The sequence below is a fragment of the Chiloscyllium plagiosum genome, chromosome 4 (assembly GCF_004010195.1).
Source record: "Chiloscyllium plagiosum isolate BGI_BamShark_2017 chromosome 4, ASM401019v2, whole genome shotgun sequence".
Classification (NCBI taxonomy): Eukaryota; Metazoa; Chordata; class Chondrichthyes; order Orectolobiformes; family Hemiscylliidae; genus Chiloscyllium; species Chiloscyllium plagiosum.
Window position 1 is genome coordinate 29,751,575 of NC_057713.1, and position 22,978 is coordinate 29,774,552.

Sequence of the window (22,978 nt, forward strand, 5' to 3'; positions counted from 1 at the left end):
TTCATGTTGCTTGTCATCTGCTTGTGTGGCTACTAAGGATAGCTGGTCATGTCGTTTCGTGGCCAGTTGGTGTTCATGGATGCGGATCGTTAGCTGGGGACGAAACGTCTGCAACATAAATTCCCGGCGAACAGAACCACAACAATATCCAAACTAAGTTAAAATCATTCAGTGAATATCTATGGTCTGTCCCTACCGAACAATTCTTCCATTTTTCACCAGTCTGAGAAGCTTGTTTTAACCCATGCCCTCATTTTATTATTTCCCAACCATTATTCACTGGAAATCAAGCAAAAAACCTAAGAGATTTCCAAAACTCAATGAGAAAGCAACATATTTCTTATCTGAAAATAAAATTAATTCATTCAGATGCTGGAAATCTGAAAGAGTCACAGAAAATGCAGGAGAAACCCAGCAGGTCTGGTAGCTTTAGTATCTAAGGAATTGCAAATGATGTTGAACATTGTGCAATTCCTTAGAAGGAATTGCAAATGATGTTGAACATTGTGCAATGATTAACAGACATCCTCATTCTGACCTTATAAGGGAGTGGAGGTCATTGATGAAGCAGCTGAAGATGGTTAGGTCTTGGACACTACCTAGAGGAATTCCTGAGCGGTGGTGTGGAGCTGAGGTGACTGACCTCCAACAACCACAACCATCTACCTTTGTGCCAGATATGATTCCAATCATTGACAATTTTCCTCAATTCCCATTGACTCTAGTTTTTCTCAGGTTTTTTGGAGCCACATTCGGACAACTGCAGACTTGATGTCAAAAGCTGTCACTATTCTCTTCAGGCTGTAATGAGGTCAGAAGCTGAGTGGCCCTTGCAGAACCCAAACTGACATCACTGCGCCGGTTATTGTTGAGCAGGTGCTGCTTGATAGCGCAGTTGATGACCACCTGCCACCATTTTACTGATTATTAAGAGTAGACTGGTGGGGTAGTAATTGGCCAGATTGGATATGTGTCAAAAAGTGTGATACTGGAAAAGCACAGCAGGTCAGGCAGCATCGAGGAGCAGGAAAGTTGATGTTTCAGGCATAAACACTTCATCAAGAATGTTTTGAAATTTATCCTGCTTTTCGTTTCCAGAACAAAGCTGGGTAGGTGCCAGTGTTGGAGCGGTACTGGAACTGTTTGGCCAGGGGAGTGGCAGGTTCTGAATCACAAGTCAGGAATGTTTACAGGGCCCACAACCTTTACTGTATCCGGTGCCTTCAGCTGTTTCTTGCAGAGTGATTCAGATTGGCTTAAGACTTCCTTGTTTGATATTGGTGACCTTTGAAAGGGGCTGAGATGGATCATCCACACAACACGTCTGGTTGAAGTTTATTGTGAGTGCTGCAGCCTTTTCTTTTGCAGTGATAGATTTTTCATTGGAGGCATTTCAGAGAAAGTTCATTCATTTGATTCCTGGGATGAAGGTATAGTCTTGAAATGAGGAGGCTTAGAGGGGAATTGAGGAAATGTTATTTTCACCCAGAGAGTCTTGAGTATCTGAAATGCACTGTCTGGGAGGATAGTTGAGTCAGGTAACTTCACAAAGTACTTGGATGAACACTTGAAGTGTCATAACTTTCAATGCTGTGGACCTAATGTAAGTAGTAGTGTATTTTTGGTGGTATAGACTCAGTGGGTTGACAGGCCTTCCATACTATAGGATTCTATGATTCTGTGACAGTCCTACCATTCTGGTAACAGTTCTTGAGGGTGTAGTTTGAGTGTCTTTTTTTGACTGAAAGAAAGTTTATAGTGTGATCTCTGAGGGTCTTAATCACTGTAAGGTATTAGTACATTAGAATCATAGAACTCTTACAGCACAGAAGCTGGCCATTCAGCCCATCAAGTCCACACTGATCCTCTAAAGAGCCCAGATCAATCCTATTCCTGTAACTCTGCACTTTTCATGGCTAACCCATCTATCCTACACATTCCTGGACGCTACGGAGCAATTTACCAAGGCTAATCTACCTAACCTGCACATCTGTGGAGGTTAGATGCAAGCAGAGCATCCAATGGAAACCCATGCAGACACAGGGAGGATGTGCAAACTCCACAGAGACAGTTACCCAAGGGTGGAATCGAACCTGCGTCCCTGGCACTGTCAGGCAGCAGTGTTAACCCCTGAACCACTGTGCCACCAATGTTGGAATCTTTGCTTGATATATATTAATGACTAGACCTAAATGTACAGGACACAGTTTCAAACTTTGCAGTTGACCCAAAACTTTGAAGTATTGTGAATCATGAGATAGTGTAGAACTTTAAAAGCACATAATGTAGATAGATTGGTAGAATGGATAGACAAGTGGGAGATAAACAACTTGGACAAACAGTCCTGAATGTTGACTGACCAGACCCCTGACTGAACACTGCACATCTCTCTGACTGACAATCTGTTAATTCCCTAACTGGTTACAGTGGATCTGCAGGATTGACCATAGCCCACTCCCCAAACTATGGTGAGATGAACCCCCTGACTCGAACCGGCCCAAGCAGATGTCTAACAATCCAAACCCCTGGACCTATTGGGGGAGGTGCCATTGAATGACTTCATATTCAAGTAATTGAAGAATCTGATAAGAAGGAAATAACATTCCTGGAATAAAATAACACAAGAAAAATTATTGAACTGCAAGTTAGACAAAAGTCAATGTAGGAGTTCTCTCAGATACAATATATAATCTAAACAAGATTCTCTTCAACCATTCACTATTTGGCTCCAGAGACCTTTCAAATGTGAGTAAAAGATAAGTTGAGCTGGCAGTGCAACACAAAGATTAAGCAATCACAGAGACTCTAAATGCGATTCAGAACGGTTCATTGATAAACAAGAAAGCTTGAGCAGTCCTGTGACAAAGTAGACAGTCAAGAAAACAAGAGCAGAATTCCCACAATAGTTCAATGGAACTTGGAAAGCTAGACAGATTCCTATATTATGTTAAGAGCAGATACCAAAATGTGCTCATTCACATTAAGAGAAGTTTTGCACCTACGTATGAAGAAAGTAAGGTATGGAAATGAAGCAACGGAGTGGTTTCACAGTGAATGACTCAATAAATTGATGTTCTGGTATGGTGTCAGTACCAAAACCGAATGGCAAACAAATAATTTGTGTAGACATTACACAACGTAACAAGGCAATGGAGAGAGGTGTTACCCCATGGTATCACTGGATGAGAGTCTGGGGAAACTAGCAAAAAGCATGTTTAACTAAACTCAACGCTAACAGTAGCCTTTGGCAACTACCAATGGACAAAGAATCTGAACAATTGGTAATGCTCATCACATTGTTTGGAAGCCATTGCTTTAATCATTTACCTGTCAGCATTACTGCAGCTCCAGATTTTTTCTTCAAAGAACAGTGACAAACAGCTTGGAAGGATTAGAAGGGTTAGCTTGGGATTCTTCAGATTCTTGGAACATATTGTCAGTGCAACAGACTTCAGAGAGAATCCAAGAGCTACCAAAGAGTTCCCAACACCTCGAAAATGTTCACAGAACTATAGAGATCAATGTAATGAACAATTGTTGTCCTATTTTTTTGACAACCAGCTATTTTCCTGCAACAATGATTCAGTTGAAGAGGCTCAGAAAATGAAGAGTGTGTACATATCTATGCATACTAAACGATCACTGTACAAGTAACCATCTGGAAACATTACTTTCCATTCCAGGGACGTGGTAATGAGAAAGGAACTCTCAGTGTAACGGACCAGCTACCCAGACGTCCAAGAAGACAACCTGAATTATGAGCTGATATTCTCTGATGGCACAACAATGAGTCACTGAGAGTAAATGGAAATTTGAACTAAAAAGATACCTCTCAGAACAAGATTACAGAGAATGGTTAAACCACCACAGGACTTATATTACGAAACTGAGACAAAGACAAGATATGGTGGGCAGAGGGCAGGATAGATGTAGGATAATGCTAATCATGAACAGAATGATTGACTGTAAAAGACCAAATTGCCAAATAAACTGTCAACACTCACTGTTGATGATCAGTTCTGAAGCATGATCAGTTTGGTAGTGCTGGAGAAATTTATACAAGTTTGGGTCTCTGATTCCAGGGGGAAATCGTAAAGGATAAGAGGACAAAAAAAAGCATACAACAACAGCTAAGTATTAACACTGTTTATTGAATCTGTTCGTACTCATGTATGTAATGTCAACTTAAATGCTGGGCTACATATTTTCCTTTACAGCTTTTTATTCATAAATGCTCGTGCTCGTTTCTACCCGTACATCGGGCATTATGGACCCTTTTAACTTTGTACAATTGAAACTTGGAAAAATAAAAAATTTCTTTAAAAAAAAACTCCGTTCTCACTCTCCCAGCGGTCTGCCTGAGAGAATCAATCGATGGTAGCGAAGGAGCCTGACTCCCAAACCCCAACCTTGACGTGGCCATATTTTTGGGATGATGGGAAAATCTGTTAATGGGAACAAAAACAAAAAAAGAGTGTCCCCATTAGAGAGCTACCCAGCAAGGAAAAGGAAAATTGAAGTTCTTTTGAAAGCGTAGTCTTTTTTTCCAAACAGGTTGTTCCCATTTATTTCAGAGCTTGAAGCTGTGTGTGGGACCGAATGTCCCCATGAGTAAAACAATAGGTAACCACCAATGTCCCCACTATGGCCATATCTGCATAGTTCCCTGGAACATTGAACCACCTTCATTATTTTTGTTGAATCTACCAATAAGTCTCTCTTGGCATTTTATTAACAATGTATGAAAAGGAAAGTGTTACGGAATAAGTGTGACACGTAGAGAGTTAGGTAGAGCTTCTAATATATGGATAGTCTGGGCAAGGGCCAGAAAGGAGGTGGATAAATTGCCACAATACTGGATACACTGAATAAACTTTACCATAGTTACATGAGACCTATCCTGGCGAGAATCAGGTCGTGCTAAGTTTCAGATCTGATGCAAATGCACGTGTTTCTCTTGTTCAGATCTTTATACTGACATTTTTAAAAAAATAATCGGTCATCTGTGAATGTTACATGGTAAAGGGAAACAAAAGAAAAAGTTAAAAAGGCACCAGAGCTGTATCATTAGTCTCTGAATTCATCTCCAAAAAGCTTAGGCCAGCTAACACCATGTGCTAAATCAACTTCATACAGGAATTTTCCAGGACTGCCTGAACGTAGGCCGAATCTGCAGTGGGTTTCCATAGAAACCGATAGACAAGTTAATGATCTGCAGCCTAGGTGCTGCCAGAGTCACATGATCTTTAATTTCTCTTGTTCACCATTTGTTGCCGTAGTCTGTCCCTCTTTTTCTTTTCAATAAGTCTGCAAGGAACAAAAATGAAAAAAAACAAATAATGGATCACTGAATTATCACTCATTCCAGTACAAAAGATGGGTGTACTTTCTTTTTGAGCTCATCAAAATGAGACATTTTTGTGTGAACTCTAGCAAAGCTTTCCATTTCAAATACCAATGACAGCATTTGCTATTCCTGAGTCAGATGACAGACAGACACATGTCAACCATGTGTCAGTGACAGTAATTTCACTTTGGAGTTAAAGGTTGTGCGTGAATGTTTTATTCCAGAAATGTGAGCACAAAAATCTAGGCTGTCACTTAGGTGCAGAACTGAGAACTTGTACTGTTTTCTCAACCTGATTAAATAGGCCTTACTTGCCCTCAGTCATCTATTAAAGAAACTATGGCATTGAAGAAAAACAGAAAAGTTTTGAATGAGGTATAGAGAGAGAAAAAGAGAGGGAGAGAAAGGTTAGATTATGAAAGAGAAATTAACGTAAGGGACAAGAGAACAATCAACATTTAATTTTTTAAAATCTGGAACAACCTATTACACGCAGCAATATGATTGAACAGCTCCAATTGTTTCCATTTTTGGGCTAGTTAGGTTGACTAGCATTGCATTCCCTCATGAAAAGGTATTTTTATCGTTAAATTCCTGCTCTACCTGGCTACAGCAGGTCTGAAGTGTGATGTACTGTACATGTGAATTCAGGAGATTCTGATAAATGAGGGTAACCTATTTGTGTGAAGAAATTAGCAACATAGTGTAAATCAATCAGCATGTTCTGGAGAATCGCATTTGCCGCATTACTATTTCACTCCCTAAATTTGCTGATTTGTGCATTAATACCGACATATGTTATTATCAAGCTGTTATTTTCCCAGCAATGTTTGACCCATTCATGAACCATTTGTGTAAAATTAGTGCTGTTAATCCATGTTGACTAGAAATGGACTGAGATTGTTTCAACTCATTTTAAAAGGAACTTTATAGAAATACCAACAATTTTCATCTCATCTGTCTGGTACAAGACTTGAATCTCAAAAGTAAAAAGCCAATCCTTGAGAAGTTTCTTTACTGGGGCAACATTAGCAAGGACAAACAATAAATGTTCTCAGTGTAAACGGAGACCCTTGGGTGAGTGTTATTTCTGATTCTTTGCTAAAGCAATCCAGATTAATCACACTGTCCCCTACCTTCCATGATGCGCTTATTCCTTACGAACTCTCTCATGGAAAATTGATCAAACTAGTTGAACACACACACACATAAATATTTTTGACAGACTTGCAATTGCTATTTACCGTCTGTTTCTAGCTTCAGTTAGCTCCATCAGCTGATCTTGTGCAACTCGCAGTTCATCCAGTTGCTGCTGGTACCTGGAGTCACAGCCGTTGTTCCGTTCAAAACTTGACACCTGACTGGAAAGCTCATTTGTCCGATCGCGTAGTTGCTGGATGGATGAATAGAGGTTCTCATCGTCTTCCTCCTGTTTGAAGAATGTATACAATCTTAAAGCGTTCTGCTTGAATGTCACCCAATCAAGATTTCACACACACACATTCTAAATATACGACATTCTTCCGTGAAACTCCATTTCGACGTATATGTCCTCCAATACCTTTTGGTTTTGATTTCACACAGGTCAATTAAAGCTGCAGTGACCAAGTTTGCTAAATTTTTGAAGGGAAACTCCAGAAATCTCACTAAAAGATTCATGGTGAAATATGAATGTCTATAACTCAATGAAAGCAGGCTATCTGATGTAGTTGTGAGACAGAAATCTTGGATACAGGTTTAATATTAATAATATGTGAGGTTGCATGGAGGTTTCTAAAGTAATCGAATAGAACTTTGAGAAGGGAAATCTTGCTGGGCTCTGCAGCAAGAGAGAGGGAGTGGAACTCTCTTCCAAAGAGCTGGCAGCAGCTTGGAGTGAATGGCTTCCTCTCCATTGTAAGATCCCATGAAGTGGAATGCCAAGTTGTAGGAAATCGTGGCCAATTCTTGTGGCTTAGACAATTTCATGCATAGGACACCCAAGTGCACAAGCTTGAGCTTCAGGCTTCAGAGTTTGAGCAGTGTCTGGGTCACTGAAGGAAATCTTTCAGGCAAAGAAATACATGGACTGCACATTCAGAGAGGTGGTCTCACGGCAAGTTAAAGGCAAGCAGGCAGATCAGAAATGAGCGAATGCCAGGCAACCCAACAGAAACCGGCAGGTTATGTTGGAGTCCGTAGAGGTTCCAATAACCAACCGGTTTACCATTCTGGATATTGATGAGAGTGATAGATTGTTGAAAGTGTGCAGCAAGAGTCAAGTCCATGGTTCTGAGTAGCTCAGCTGTACATGTGGGTAGGATAAAAAGCAGAAGGGTAGTACTTATTGGGATTCTTTTAGTTCGAGCTTTTCAACATGACCTCAAGATGGTTTGTTGCCTCCTTGATGTTAGGGTCAGGAATGTCACAGAACAGCTGCAGGACATTCTCCTTGGGGAGGGTGAGCAACCAGAGATCGCAGTCCACATTGGCACTAGCTACATAGATAGGAATGGATATGTGGTCTTGGAATTGGAATTTGGGCAGTTAGGTAGAAAATTAGCAACAGGATGTCTCAAGTAGTAGTTTCCAGATTACTCCCAGTGCCACATACAAATGACTACAGAAAAAGGTAAGACAAATGAGTACATGGCTGGAAAGATGGTACAGGAAGGAGGGATTTAGATCCCTGAGACACTAGAACTGGTTCTGGGGAAGATGGCAGCTGTAAAAGCTGCTTGGGTTGTATCTAAACTGAACTGAGATGGAGTTCCTTGTGGGGTGTTCTGCGAGTGCTGTTGGGATGGTTTCAACTAATTCAGCAGGTGAATAGGAACTAGAAGAGCAGATGAGAAAATAATACCAGGGTACACAAAATACTGGAAGAGGCAGATAGCACTAACATAGAGAATAGTCAGTAGATGGAGTCAGCATAAGGGAGAAAATAGTGTAGTCTAAATCAGAGTTACACTGCGTGTATGTGAATGCTCAGAATATTGTTAATAAGACTGGGGAGTTGCAGGCACATATAGCAATGTGGGGATTATTACATTGTGGTGATAACAAAGACTTGGCTTAAGGAAAGGCTAATTTGGATGTTAATATTCCTTGATACAAGGTGTTCAAAAATGATAATAAAATAAAATAAAACAGGAGAAGGTGGAGTTTTTGCTTTAGGAGAGCATTGCAGTATAGGAGAATGTTGATGTTACAGAGGGATCAAGGATAGTATGGATTTGCTTAAGAGCTAAAGAGAAAGAAGTGTGAATGACATAGTTAGGTGAAACATATAGACCACCAGCTAACGGCCAGTATACAGAGGAACATAGCTAGGTGAAAGTGAGGACTGCAGATGCTGGACAGTCAGAGTCAAAAAGGGGCTGGAAAAGCACATTACTCAGGCAGCATTCGAGGAGCAGAAGAGTCAACATTTCAGGCATAACATTGATTCTCCTGCTCCTTGGATGCTGCAGGACTTGTTGTGCTTTTCCAGCACCACCCTTTTTTACTTGAGAGGAACATATCTGCAAAAGAAATTACAGAGGTGTAAATATCATCGAAGGGACCTTCATTACCTGTATATTGACTGGGACAGTGCTAGTATAAGGGACAGTAAGGGGCATGTATTTCTAGACTGCATACCTGGTATGGCAACTGTACCATTCAAGATTGGAGACGGTTACAGAGAGTGGTGAACTCGGCTCGGACAATCACAAAGGCCAATCTCCCATCTATAGAATCCATCTACCAGGCCCGCTGTCAAGGAAAGGCCACCAGCATTCTCAAAGATCCATCCCACCCTGACAATGCTTGACTCAAACCTCTACCTTTGGGAGAAGGTACAGAAACCTGAACACAGTTTCTACCCTACTGTTGTTAGAATGCTGAATGGACTCACAAACTCTTAGCATTCACCTGTACCTGTGTTTTTGTTTTGCCACTGTTTACCTATTATTTGCTTATCTATGCGATTTAACTATGTGATCTGCCTGTATTGCTCGCAAGACAAAGCTTTTGACTGTGCCTTGGTACACGTGACAATAAGTTCAATTTTAATAAATTCAATTCAATTCAATTCAGGAAAGTTTCCTACAGCAATATGTGCCCTGTCCAACAGGAAAGGATGCACTGCGAGACATGATTTTTGGGAATGAATTGGGCCTAGTGAAAGATTAGCACATTTAAGGGATAGTGATAATGCATGATGATGGTGCAAAATGCCATGGGTCAATCTAGAGTTAGAATAATCAATTAGCAGGCAGCAGATTTCAATGGGGCAAGAGCAGAGCTGGACAAGATAGACTGAAATGAAATGTTGACAGGAGAAATAGTAGCTGTAAAACAGGCTACCTTCAAAGTGACTGGGTACAGTCAAGATGTGTTCCCTCATCAAGGAAAGGATGCCTATGATAGGTGTCTGATAGGAAATACAGCTGAGATCCAAGCTGAATATGGAAAGTTCAGAAGGGAAGAGAAAAAGCAAATACGAGAAACAAAGAAGGATGATGAAAAAAGGACTGTCAACTAAACTAAAAGGAAATCCCAAAGCCTTCTATAAGCGCATCAATAGCAAAACAGTAGTAAAAGAAGGAATGTGCTGATTAGGGATCAAAAGGATATTTACGTTTAGAGGCAAGAAGCATGGCTAAGGCGTTAAATGTATATTTTGCATCTGTTTTTACTTACAAGACAGCTGCTGCTCAGACATGGTGACAGAGGAGGAAACTCCATTACTTGAGGTGTTTAAAATTGATCTGGAGGAAGTATTGGATATGCTTTCAGTACTTAAAGTTGACAAAATACTCGGACAAGGTAAGATTCATTCAAAGATATTGAAGAAATTGGGAGTAGAAATTACTGCAACACTAGGAATTATTTTTCAATCTCTCCTGGATTTGTAGATGGTGCCAGATGAATAGAGAATTATAAACATTATGTCAATGTTCAAAAATAGTTGTAAAGAACAGCATAGCAATGACAGACCAGGCTATTTAACTTTGATGCTGGGGAACCTACAAGAAATTATTAGTCACGTTGTAGTAACATTAAAAATATAGATTGATTCAAAGTTTTCAGGATAGATTTATTCAGGGAAAATTGTGTTTAACTACCTTGCTTCAGTTTTTTGAAGAGTAACAGAGGGAATTGATGGCTGTTGACATGGGAATATGTGGACTTCCAAAAGGATTTCGATACAGTGTCACACAAAATACTTGTGGAGCAAATTACAGGTCAAGGAAAAAAAGGGACAGCAGCAACTTGAATATAAAATTGACAGAAGGATAAGAAACAAGCAGTAATGATTAATGGGTATTTTTGGGGCTGAAGGAAAATTTGTGGCGGAGATTCCCAGGGGTCTGTATTGGGACTCTTAGTTTTCTTGATTTATATTGGAATTCAAGCTACAATTTAAAAGTCTGTCGATGACACTAAGCTTGGAAGACCCATAAATTGTGAGAAGGACAGCGTAGACCTCAAAATATATTGACACATTATTGGAGTGGATAGATAGGTGGCAGTTGAAATTTAATGTGGAGAAGTGTGAAGTGATATACTTCAGTGCAAAGATCTTGGAGAGACAATTTAAAATAAAGGGTACTATTCCAAAGATATGCAGCAGCAGACAGACTTGTCTATGCACATAAGTAATTAAAGACGTCAGGACAAGTAGAGAGAGGTAGCTGTTAATAAATCAAACAGTATTCACAAATAGGGGCAATGAGTACAAGAGCAGGGAGGTTATGATCAACTTATATAAGAAACTGGTTAGGTCTCAGCTGGAGTATTGTGTACAGTTCTAGGAATTACAATATAGGAAAGATGTGAATGAATTAGAGAGAGTTCCAAAAGGTTTCAAAAGCTTTAGGAGTTTGGACAAAGTAAATGAAGAGAAATTGTTTCCACTTGAAATTAGATTGAAAATCAGAGGGCATAGTTTTGAAGTGTTTTGCAAAAGAACCAAATGCGAGATGAGAAAAAGCTTTTTCATACAGTGAGTAATTAGAGTCTAGAATGCACTGCCTGGAATTGTGGTGAAGGCATTGAAGACAGCATTGGATTATTGTTTGCAGAATTACAAGGAAAAGGAGGAAGTTTGGTACTAAGTTAAAATGTGCAGAGAGGCATTCAGGTTCAATGGGATGAATGGTCGCTTGCTACACTGTGACAATTCTGTGAATCTGCCCCACCCATTCCTGCTCTGCAGTAAAAGCAGTTGAGCCAGAGACAGTGAACTGTTTCAAGTCAGGGTTTAATTAGTTGTTAGAGAAGGAGAGAGACCCCATGGATACTAAAAGAAAGGTTTTGGATGTAAATTTGCTTGCTGAGCTGGAAGGTTCGATTTCAGATGTTTCATCACCATACAGGGTATCATCATCAGTGAGCCTCCGGTGAAGCACTAATGGTATGACCTGCTTTTTATTTATGTGTTTATGTTTCCTTGGGTTGGTGATGTCATTTCCTGTGGTGATGTAATTTCCTATTCTTTTTCTCAGGGGGTGGTAAATGGGAATAAGGTCAATGTGTTTGTTGATAGAGTTCCAGTTGGAATGCCATGCTTCTAGGAATTCTCATGCGTATCTCTGTTTGGCTTGTCCTAGGATGGATGTGTTGTCCCAGTCAAAGTGGTGTCCTTCCTCATCTGTATGTAAAGATATTAGTGAGAGTGGGTCATGTCTTTTTGTGGCGAGTATTTTTAAATACAGATGAGGAAGGATACCACTTTGACTGGGACAACACATCCATCCTAGGACTTGCCAAACAGAGACACGTGTGAGAATTCCTAGAAGCATGGCACTCCAACTGGACCTTTATCAACAAACGCATAGAATCCAAGTCAATTTACTACTCCTGAGAAGAACAGGAAATGACATCGTCACCGCAGGATATGTCATCACCATAGGAAATGTGTCACCAACCCAAGGAAACCTAAACAAATAGAAAGTGGGTCACTAACATCAGCGCTTCACCGGAGGCTCACTGGTGATGTTACCTAGTATGGTGATGAAACGTCTAAAAATGAACCTTGCAGTCTAACCAGCAAACCTACATCCAGAACCTCAACCTTAGCTACAAATCTTCTCAAAACTCGCTAAGAAAGGTTTACTTCTTGATTATTGAGAACATAAACTACTACGTAGCTGCCATGCATTTTAGAGAATTTGGCAGCAAAGATTGCAAACAGTAATTCAAACCATTAATTTAAAACAGAAAGATAATCACAAATTAGTCTTGTATTGTTGTGATTGAGAATTCTTTTAGATAGGCAACGATTCCTGAGGACATAAGCAGTAGAGACATATATAAATATTAAATTTGGCCTGTTCAATCTGCCATGAGAGGGAGCTGTTGCTAGCATTTCACACCATCCTGCCCTTTAGAAGATTGTAGTGAACTGTCTGCTTGAACTGCTTTGGTTTAACTTATGTAGGTACACCTTTAGTTCTGTTAGGGAAGAGGTCCGGCTTATGAACCAGCAGCATTAAAGGAACAGCAATAAAGCCCCAAGTTAAGATAGTACATGATTTAGAGGAGAACATGGCAGTGTCCCATGAATTTGCTGCTCTTGCCATTCTATGCAGTAAAGGTTATGGGTTTGAAAGGTGCTTCTGAAGCACCCTTAGTGAGTTGCTACAGTGCACCCTGTAGATGGTACACACTGCTGTCGTTGTGCTTCGATGGTGGTGGGAGTGAACATCGAAGGTGCTGCAGGCTGCATTATCATTAGAGTCATAGAGATGTACAGCATGGATACAGACCCTTCGGTCCAACCCGTCCATGCCGACCAGGTACCCCAACCCAATCTAGTCCCACCTGCCAGCACCCGGCCCATATCCCTCCAAGCCTTTCCTATTCATATACCCATCCAAATGCCTCTTAAATGTTGCAATTGTACCAGCCTCCACCACTTCATGAGTGTTTGCAGAGTCACACTCATCCAGACAGATGGAAGTTATTCCATTATGTTCCTAGCTTATGTCAGATAGCAGATACACTTTGAGAAGCAGCAGATGAGTTACTTGTCACAGAATTCCCACCTCTGACCTGCCCTTTTGGCCGTAATGTCTACCCAGTCTCAAGGTTTGGGAATGATTATTTAGGACTGAGGATGGGAGAAATGTTTTTATTTAAAGGTTTATGAATCATTGGAACACTCTACCCCAGAGAATTGTGGGTGTGTCATCATTGAGAATGGGTGCAATTCTTTCTGAGTTGATTTTGAAAGTGCAGTGTCATTGCATTTTATGGTGACTAACACGCCCACACTCATCTGCTGAGGAAACTTGGCTGATCAGATGCCAATTATTCGGTTAAGAGCGAACAGTCACATTGGACAAGATTCTCAACCTATCACAGATCTCAATACTGGTGTTCTGCATCACCAGAACCTAAATAGAGGCCAGGAGCTACTGAGGGACTGCCAGTTGAAGCCTAGTTGGCATATCCAGAAGTGAGAGGGTGAAGAAATTTTATACTCTTCTAATGGGGTGGGGGTCATGGGCAGCAGACAAGGCAGGGTATACTTCTCAGATCCCACCCCTTACTCCCATTCTAATTAATGGTGTGGCAAGAAGTGGGTAAGTACCTCATCAGAGCTGACTCCTCAATTATACCTCCCCCTTACCACCTCCAGGGAGATTAACATCACACCCTATATTTAAAGCTGACATAGATATTTGATCTCTCATGGAAAAAAGGGATTTAGGAAATGAGCAGGAAATGAGAGCTGATGTTGAAGATCAGCCAGAGTAGGCTTGCAGTCTACTCCTCTTCCTATATCTTATGTTCTGAAACACAAGCAAAGATGTTTGGTGGAGCATTGTCAATGTAACCTCATTTGACAATCAGATGTTGTGGGCTAGGACTGTTAGCTGAACTGTGGAACAGTGTTTATTAACAGTTGATATAAGCAAGATAGTTTGGTAAGTTTTCAATCACATTATTGTAAAGACATAAATCGTGAAGTAATTCATTCCAGCAGTTACAAATGACCCCACTGCTGCTGTGTGTCACTCTCTCTACCTGAAAGTGGTGGTTTCTGTGTTTGCATGAGTGTGTGTGCGTGTGTGTGTTTGTGGTTTCCGGTTTAATCTATATGTGTGGTGCTGTTCTCTCTTTATTTTTAAAAAAATTGATGGAGATCTTTTAATTACTTACAACATTATTATTTTCTGCTACCTGTGCATCGAGGTTATTTAACATGACCTTGTATCCTTGCCCTACTGGAGAAATGCAACTCACTTCCTTCAGATCAGGGCTGAGTTTAGGAACTCTATGCATGGCCAAATACAACCAGATAACAGTCCTACCTAACTGCACCTGATTGTAGAATGAGGCTACATTACTACATCATATATGTGAGATTAAAAAATAGGTCTATTTCCTGTTTTCATTACTTTACATTTTATGTGCGGTTGTGATTACCATTTTCTTTGTACAAGCTAAGAAAGCAGTTTATAAGAATGATGCTGTGCCCTATGCAATCCATTTGACATGGGACAGGACTAGCATTTGGGAAAAACTTGCTTTTATTCATTCGTGGAATATGGGTATCACTGGCTAGGCCAGCATTTATTGCTAGTCTCTAGTTTCACTTGAGAAGGTGGTGGTTAGCTGCCATCTTGAATCAAGTTAAAAATCACACAACACCAGGTTATAGTCCAACAGGTTTAATTGGAAGCACACTAGCTTTCGGAGCGACGCTCCTTAATCAGGTGATATAACCTGGTGTTGTGTGATTTTTAACTTTGTACACCCCAGTCCAACACCGGCATCTTCAAATCTTGAATCAATGCAGTCCATGTGCTGTAGGTGGACTCTCAGGGAATGAATTCCACTGGACCTAACTGTTTCCCTCTTTCCAATCATGTAGCTGAACGTGAGGAGAACAATATGCAATGTTAAGGAATGAAAAGCTCCTTGGTGATTTTGATACATGCTTCTTTCAAACGTACCACAGTACAATAAAAATAACACCTGAGAATTCATTTCTCCTGTACTCCAGTTCTCACTATCGTAGTTCAGAAATGAGTTTGCCATCAAGGTGGAGGGACACAGTGGACTGGGCATGTGAACTGGTGCAGAGGAAGGTGGTAGCATCACCTTACTTGAGGGTGATATGACTGTCAATCTCAAGAGCTGGGTAGGTCCCAGAAATCTGAGAGTGTCCTTCCCCAAGTCCAACATGTCATCGATCATTCTTTACTTGTGCTTCAGAACGTAAGTGAGAAGATGAGTAAATAGTGTGCCCTGCTGAGGCTGCTCCAGTTCAATACGACCATGGCTGAGCTTCAACATCAGCTTCACTTTTCTGCTCTCTCCTTTGATTCACACAGAGGCCAAATAACAGTCTTTCTCAGCCTTAAATAAGGGATTCAGTATTAACCTTCCTGAAGAAGGGCTTATGCCCGAAACGTCGATTCTCCTGTTCCCTGGATGCTGCCTGACCTGCTGCGCTTTTCCAGCAACATATTTTCAGTTCAGTATTAACCTTACATGGTCTGTAAGAGGTAAAAGGGGAATATAGAAGAGTCCCTTACCAAACTCCTGTGAGGGTTGAAATCTGAGGCTGTCTTTCCTCGAAAAAGGCATTCACATGATTTTCCTATATTGTTTATAGATACCTATTCCTTATACTGGGTTATAACTATAACATGCCAGGAAGGAGGAAGAGGTCTGGGCATCTTTAGCTCCAGTACCAATAAGTATGGAGGAAAACATGTGTTTAATAAAATGGGAAATAAGACACCTTATTTAGAGCTTGGTTACATCATATTTTTCATATCATCCCTTGCACAAAGGATGAAGAAAGTGAATGCACAACATGTCAAATATCACAAGCAGCACTCATGCTTTAAACAGAGGGGACATCAGCTCCCAGAAGGACAGTTTAATAGTATCTCAATGCATGAATAGTTAATGGTAAGGATCAAAAAAACATAGGAAAGCCCAAATATTAGCTTTTCACTGCAGTTTTTAAATAATGAGCACATGAAATAGTCTATGAAAGAATCATAATTTTGAAGGTTACAAGATGTCTCCAGTTTAAAAGATTGTCCAGTGCATTTGACTCTTATTGTTGGTCAAGAGCCCCATGATCAGTTTTAGACAGAGTAGCTACAGAGCACACGTCAACTCCAGTGACTCACTTTACCCAGAATGTACTACAGGGAAGATACAGGAACATATTCCCCCTGGTGGTGAAAAGATGAAATCATACAAAAAACAATTATCTCCATCTTAGATTGTCAGAACATCTCAGTGGAAATCACTGATGATGTTTGAATCTGAACAAACAATTGTTGAGCCATTACAAATGTGCTAATTTGCACATATTTTAGAGAAGTTTCTTGTTTCTCTAACAAATTCACAAAGAAAAAAAATTATCTTATCATATTGTCAGTGGTATACATGAAGAGTATAAGTGACCACGATTTGTAATGAATTTTGTGGGTAAAAATCTGTAAATGCCAAATTCTTGACATAATATCCCATCATTAATACCATTCCAGGGACAAGTATTGATAGACATCATGGTCAAAGCAGTGTCACTGATAGTGATCGATGATATCTTATACTTGGTATTGCTGTCACTTCTGAACACTAAAATTCACAGTGATTAGATTACTTACAGTGTGGAAACAGGCCCTTCAGCCCAACAAGTCCACACCGACCCATACCCCTACACCATGGGCAATTTAGCATGGCCAATTCACCTGGCCTGCACATCTTTGGACTGTGGGAGGAAACCCACGCAGACACGGGGACAATGTGCAAACTCCATACAGTCAGTCGCCTAAGTCGGGAATTGAACCCGGGTCTCTAGTGCTGTGAGGCAGCAGTGCTAACCACTGTGCCACCATGCCACCCAAGTGATGGACTCTAAGAATAAGTACCAATGACCTGGATGTTGTATTTGTGCTGAAAGATGGTGAAGTTGCTTTTGAAGAATTTTAACAAAAGAAAAGTGTCATGAACAATGATGATCACTCCTTGTTTCAGAATTACCACTGGTTGCATTCAGGGAAGGGTTACCATCTTTTAGAGCAAGGACAAGGTAGTTCATTAACTAATTAGTGCCCTTTTGGATTTGCATTCAAGTTGGCACTCACTTCATGATTTTTTTTCTTGCATTGGAATGGTGTTTAATATATATTTGAATCAAAAGTTAGATCTCCGTGATGGTGTAATTTTGTTTCTTTTGTCATTATTATTCATTTTTATGATTTTTTTTAAACACAGATGCAATGTATGCAAAGTACATTTCTGTTTGGATTAAAAAGTAAAATTGATTGATTTATTGAATCAATTGGACTGTCACAATTCAGCATCATTATGCTGCAATGCAGCCAGCATCTCTGGTACCTGAACATGGAAAGCCAAACAGAGAAATCTGGGGCTTGCTATAATTGATACTCTGCATCTTAACAGCAGTTTAAGTGCTCACAGATGGAAATTTAAAGTTTCTCTTGAGTTGATGGGAATTCCCATATTTTATGTTGTTTATCCCACCGCAAGAAAATTTGAAAAAGTTGCATCTCATTGAATGAGATGTAACTGTAATTTTTAATGACATACTAAGTCATAATTAATACCAGGTAATAACTCTGGCCCTAGAAAACTAAGTTTATCTTTGAAAAGTTTTAAGTTTCTCCAATATTATAGCAACCGTGTATTTTGATTGTAGTTAATAAAATGTTGTTTATGATATTACAGGTTCTGGCTTAATCTTTTGTGCATACTCAAATCTTTATTTTTGCTCTTAATAAGATGATTAAATAGTGAAGAATAATTTACTCCCTCATTTGCTATCTTTGAGAAACGAACTGGCTACTTAATGTTCTTGATTATATTACTGTTACTGGACACTAGAGATCCCTTTAGCTGCTACAGGAATGAAATTAACATGGAAAAAGATGAAATTCATTCAACAGAGACTTTAGTGCTCATCTTTGTTCAGTCAGAAGTGAGAATTGTTGCTTTGTAACTGACCACGAAATTTGAGTAAAGAACTTTATGTACAATTACTTATTATTACTCATAATGGATTCCCTGGGTAAGTTTCTATTGGGTATGGATCCAAGTGGCATGGCAGTTCCTTGTCATGATAATGCTGGAAATTTCAGTTAATCAATTTCTGATTCACTTGCTGCAGAACACTTGATAGACTGAGGGCAACACATTGACTGAGCATCAGTTGTCAGCAGTTGATGAAATCATCATTTCTCCTATTCTAAAGAAGGAGGAACAGAAATCCCTCAGATGGCAGTTTGAAGTCCCGTGATAAAAAGAGCTATGGTTCAGGTCAGGGAGAAAAAAATATGTATTTCTTACTTTTTTCCCCAAATAAACTTCCTCTGATGTGGATATTTCAAAGCGGCTCTTAGTAACTGGAGCCCTGCTGAGGTATTGAGATCATTCCAAGGGAACAGGAGTCTAATGTACCTTAAAAACATTCTCCTTGAGAAAAAAGTTAACACTCATTACAGAGTATGGAGTTTGCTGGATGCTGCATTGAACTCAAAACACACAACCTGAGCATACACTGCTTTAAGCTTTCCAGGATTTCAGGTGCTCACAATTGCATTATTGGTCCCGAGGAGTGAGGATTTATTACAAAATATATGTAGGATTCATTGATAATTGTTTCACCGAGAGGATTCTCTGAAGAATGAACTCAAGTGTAAGAATATATCAATGGATTCAATGGGTAAGGATGATGGACTTTGGAAATACACATAGGTGAGTGATTCTTTGCATAAAACTAAATTTTAAATGATGCTACAGATAGATGCCAATCTGTGAATTATCATGATAAGATTTTTTTGTGAAGAAATTTTGTTTTACTGAGCAGTACCATCATTATCCACATCATATAAGGTTAATTTGTTCACTATAGTTCAAAAACAAACCTTTACCTTGGCATTGACTATCTCAATGTGAACAAGTAGAGAAGCCAGCTCCAGTTCCTCACTGTAACTATTTTTCAGAGGCACAGATCTGTAACCTGTAAATACAACAAGATCTTGCCATTCATCAAGGCATTATAGATAGTCAGTGGCAACTACAGCTCAGAAAAGTACAATGCAATCTCAGCCCACGCAATATCAACATACACAAACATGCACAGACATGCACACACATCCTCACTTATGATTTGTGAACACAGCTTGGCATTTACACAACAAGTTTGATGTATGGAGATGCATAATTACGCAGTAGTTTAAGTATAAAGGTATGCAAGGTCATTCATAAAATTAAAGTTTCAACTCAATTAGAATAATCAGTGAAGCAACTGCATTTAAACTAAATGCATGCAGTAACTGGTCTCCATAGATTTCAGAGTACTAAGTGAGCATTGGTCTTTATATGTATAAGTATTCATGTTGATACATGAACAACATGATATGTATGTTGTGACATATCACTGATTCAAGGGCCTAGCTTAAGCATCAAGCCCTCTATTGACAGTAACCAAAAATGAGTTTGAAGAGAGTTAATGTACAACCCTGACCATAGATGTTCAGAATCACAGTAACAGTAGCTGTCCTTGTCAAATAATGCAAAATAAACTTCTCCCTGTGATAGACCAGGTATGCATTTATTCCCACGATTTATGAATTTTCTTCTTGATTATTTACCAGTGGTGACATTTGGATCTAATTATAAGATTTTTTTATATTCACTTGTGGAACATGGACACCGCTGGCTAGGTCAACATTTATCTCCCATCCCTTGTGCCCTTGTGAATGTGTCAAAGACATTTTCTGAATATATTTTAAAGTTAATTTCAGGTAGATGAGAGGTGTGGTATCCTGCCTGAAATATCCATGGTATATCCATGCCTGATGCAAACAATTTGTAAAAGTGTGGTCTTAAAAAAAATAGTGAGAATTGAGAAACTGTGAAGGTGCAAAGAAACCTGGATGTCAATGTTAGAAATAATGAAATGCTAATGCACAGATATAAAAGCAAATTTTTAAAAATGCTAGTAGAATGTTGTCCTTTTGGGAGAAACCCATGCTTCAAAAACAAGAAGCTATACTTATATAGCATCCTTTTCTTAAGATGTTTCTAATCGCAAATAGTTTCTACCTGTCCTTATGCATGTTGAGATTATAGACCAAACCAATAAAATCATTAACTCAGCAGAAGCTGTTTAAGCATAAATTCTTGACTTTGCTTAATTGACCTCTTTAAGTGGTTTTAATAAGATCTACTTTCTGGCATCTCCCCTGTCAATAAAATTAAGATATGTGCTCTATTGTTGATATTTGTCTAACTGATTGACACTTATATAGGACTGCAGGAACAGTTGTTCTTTCAAAGGATATTTCTGAGGGAGTGGGCTTTTTGACAAGAGTACTACATTTGCCATTGTTATTATACAGCTCATTAATGATTCAGTGAGCGGTGCAGTGGTAATGTCCCTACTACATGGCCAGGAGTACATGGATTCAAATCCCACCTGCTGCAGAAGTCTGTCATAAAATGGCTGAACAGGTTGGTTTTAAATGAAAACAGCTCATTGGTTACATATGTGTTGGCCTGGGCAGTATCAGTGGCCATAGAGAGTGGTTGGGGATGCATGGGTATACATAAAGTTGGCATAAAGAGGACAAGGACAGGGAGGCATAAGTTGGTATTTTTAAAAATTCATTCATGGGATGTGGGTGTCACTGGCTGGCCAGTATTTATTGCCCATTCATACTTGCCCTTGAGAAGGTGGTGGTCAGCTACCTTCATGAGACGCTACAGTCCATGTGCTGTAGGTAGATGCACAATGTCATTCGGGAGCGGGAGAGAATTCCAGGAGTTTGACCCAGCAACACTGAAGGAACTTGCAGGTGGTGTTTTTCCCATGTATCTGCGACCCTTATCCTTTTGGGTGGTAGTGATCATGAGTTTGGGAGATACTGTCTCAGGAGAATTGGTGAATTGCTGCAGTGCACCTATCAGATGGTTCACAATGCTTCTACTGAGCAACAGTGGTGGAAGGATTAAATGATGGTGGGTGTGGTGCCAACCAGGTGGGATGCTTTGTTCTAGATGGTGTCAAAATTCATGAATGTTATTGGAACTGCATTCTTCCAAGCAAGTGGGGTGTATTCCATCACATTCCTGAGTTGTACCTGTAGATAGTGGACAGGCTTTGAGGAGTCAGGAGGTGAGTTTTGCAGTCTTCCTAGCCTCTGACTTGTCTTGTAGCCACTGTATTTATATGGCTAATCTAGTTCGGTTTCTGGTCAATGGTATTCTCCAGGATGTTGATAATGGGGGACCCAGTGATGGTAACACCAATGAACATCAAAGGATGATGGTTAGGTTCTCTCCTTTTTGAAGATGGTCATCGCTTGGCATTTCTGTAGTGTGAATGTTATTATTACCAGTTATCAACCCAAACCTGGATATTGACTAGGTCTTGTTGTGTTTGAACATAGACTGCATCGGTATCTGAGGAGCTGAAAATGGTGCTGAACATTGTGCAATCTTCAGTGAACATCCCCACTTCTGACTATATGATGGAGGAAAGGTCATTGATGAAGCAGCTAGAGATGGTTGGACCTAGTACACTCCACTGAGGTATTTTTGGATTAGAATTAGAATAAGTTTATTTCACATGTACTCACACGGGTACAGTGAAAAGTTTACAAAGTCACCACTTATAGCGGCATCTTACGTACAAAAGTACCAAATTTTAGGAATAAATTAGAAGAACAAAATAATAAAAAATTAATAATTACAGACCTTGCAAGCAAGTAAAATGGAGCAGATGAGTCCACTGAGGCACCTCAAGACTGCACTGTGGCTCACCTTGAAGTTCTCAAGGGTGAGATCCATGCTGGCTGCACACGAGGCTGGGGGTCTGTGCTGGCTTCACCCGAGGTGGGGTCCGTACTGGCTTGACTCGAGGACGGGGGTCCGTACTGGCTTCACTCGAGGCCGGGGGTCCGTGCTGGATTCACCTGAGGCTGGGGGTCCGTACTGGCTTCACTCGAGGCCGGGGGTCCGTGCTGGCTTCACACGAGGCTAGGGGTCTGTGCTGGATTCACCCGAGGCTGGGGGTCCGTGCTGGATTCACCCGAGGCTGGGGGTCCGTGCTGGCTTCACCTGAGGCTGGGGGTCCGCGCTGGCTTCACCTGAGGCTGGGGGTCCGTGCTGGATTCACTTGAGGATGGGGGTCCGTGCTTGCTTAGCTTGAGACTAGGGGTCCGTGCTGGCTTCACTCGAGGCTAGGAGTCTGTGCTGGATTCACCTGAGGCTGGACATCCGCGCTGGCTTCACCTGAGGCTGGGTGTCCGCGCTGGCTTCACCTGTGGCTGGGGGTCCGTGGTGGATTCACTCGAGGATGGGGGTCCGTGCTTGCTTAGCTTGAGACTAGGGGTCCGTGCTGGCTTCACTCGAGGCTAGGGGTCTGTGCTGGATTCACCTGAGGCTGGGCGTCCGCGCTGGCTTCACCTGTGGCTGGGGGTCCGTGCTGGATTCACTCGAGGATGGGGTTCCGTGCTGGCTTTACCTGAGGCTGGAGGTCCGTGCTGGCTTCACCTGAGGCTGGAGGTCCGTGCTGGATTCACTCGAGGATGGGGGTCTGTGCTGGCTTTACTTGAGGCTGGGGGTCCGTGCTGGATTCACTTGAGGATGGGGGTCCGTGCT

At 40.6% G+C, this 22,978-nt stretch overlaps 1 protein-coding gene across 2 annotated transcripts in view; it reads right to left on the reverse strand.

Moving 5' to 3' along the window:
- Positions 1-4,131: 4,131 nt before the first annotated feature.
- The window catches only part of LOC122548917 (1-phosphatidylinositol 4,5-bisphosphate phosphodiesterase gamma-1-like), a 206,325-nt gene continuing 187,478 nt past the window's right edge, over positions 4,132-22,978 (reverse strand). For both annotated transcript variants that reach the window (XM_043687892.1, XM_043687891.1), the window contains exons 30-32: positions 19,243-19,331; positions 6,592-6,776; positions 4,132-5,307 (exon numbers count right to left, since the gene is read on the reverse strand). In XM_043687892.1, the coding sequence (XP_043543827.1) occupies positions 5,247-5,307; positions 6,592-6,776; positions 19,243-19,331 (335 nt within the window). In that variant the 3' untranslated portion in view covers positions 4,132-5,246. The remainder of the gene's footprint in view (positions 5,308-6,591; positions 6,777-19,242; positions 19,332-22,978) is intronic.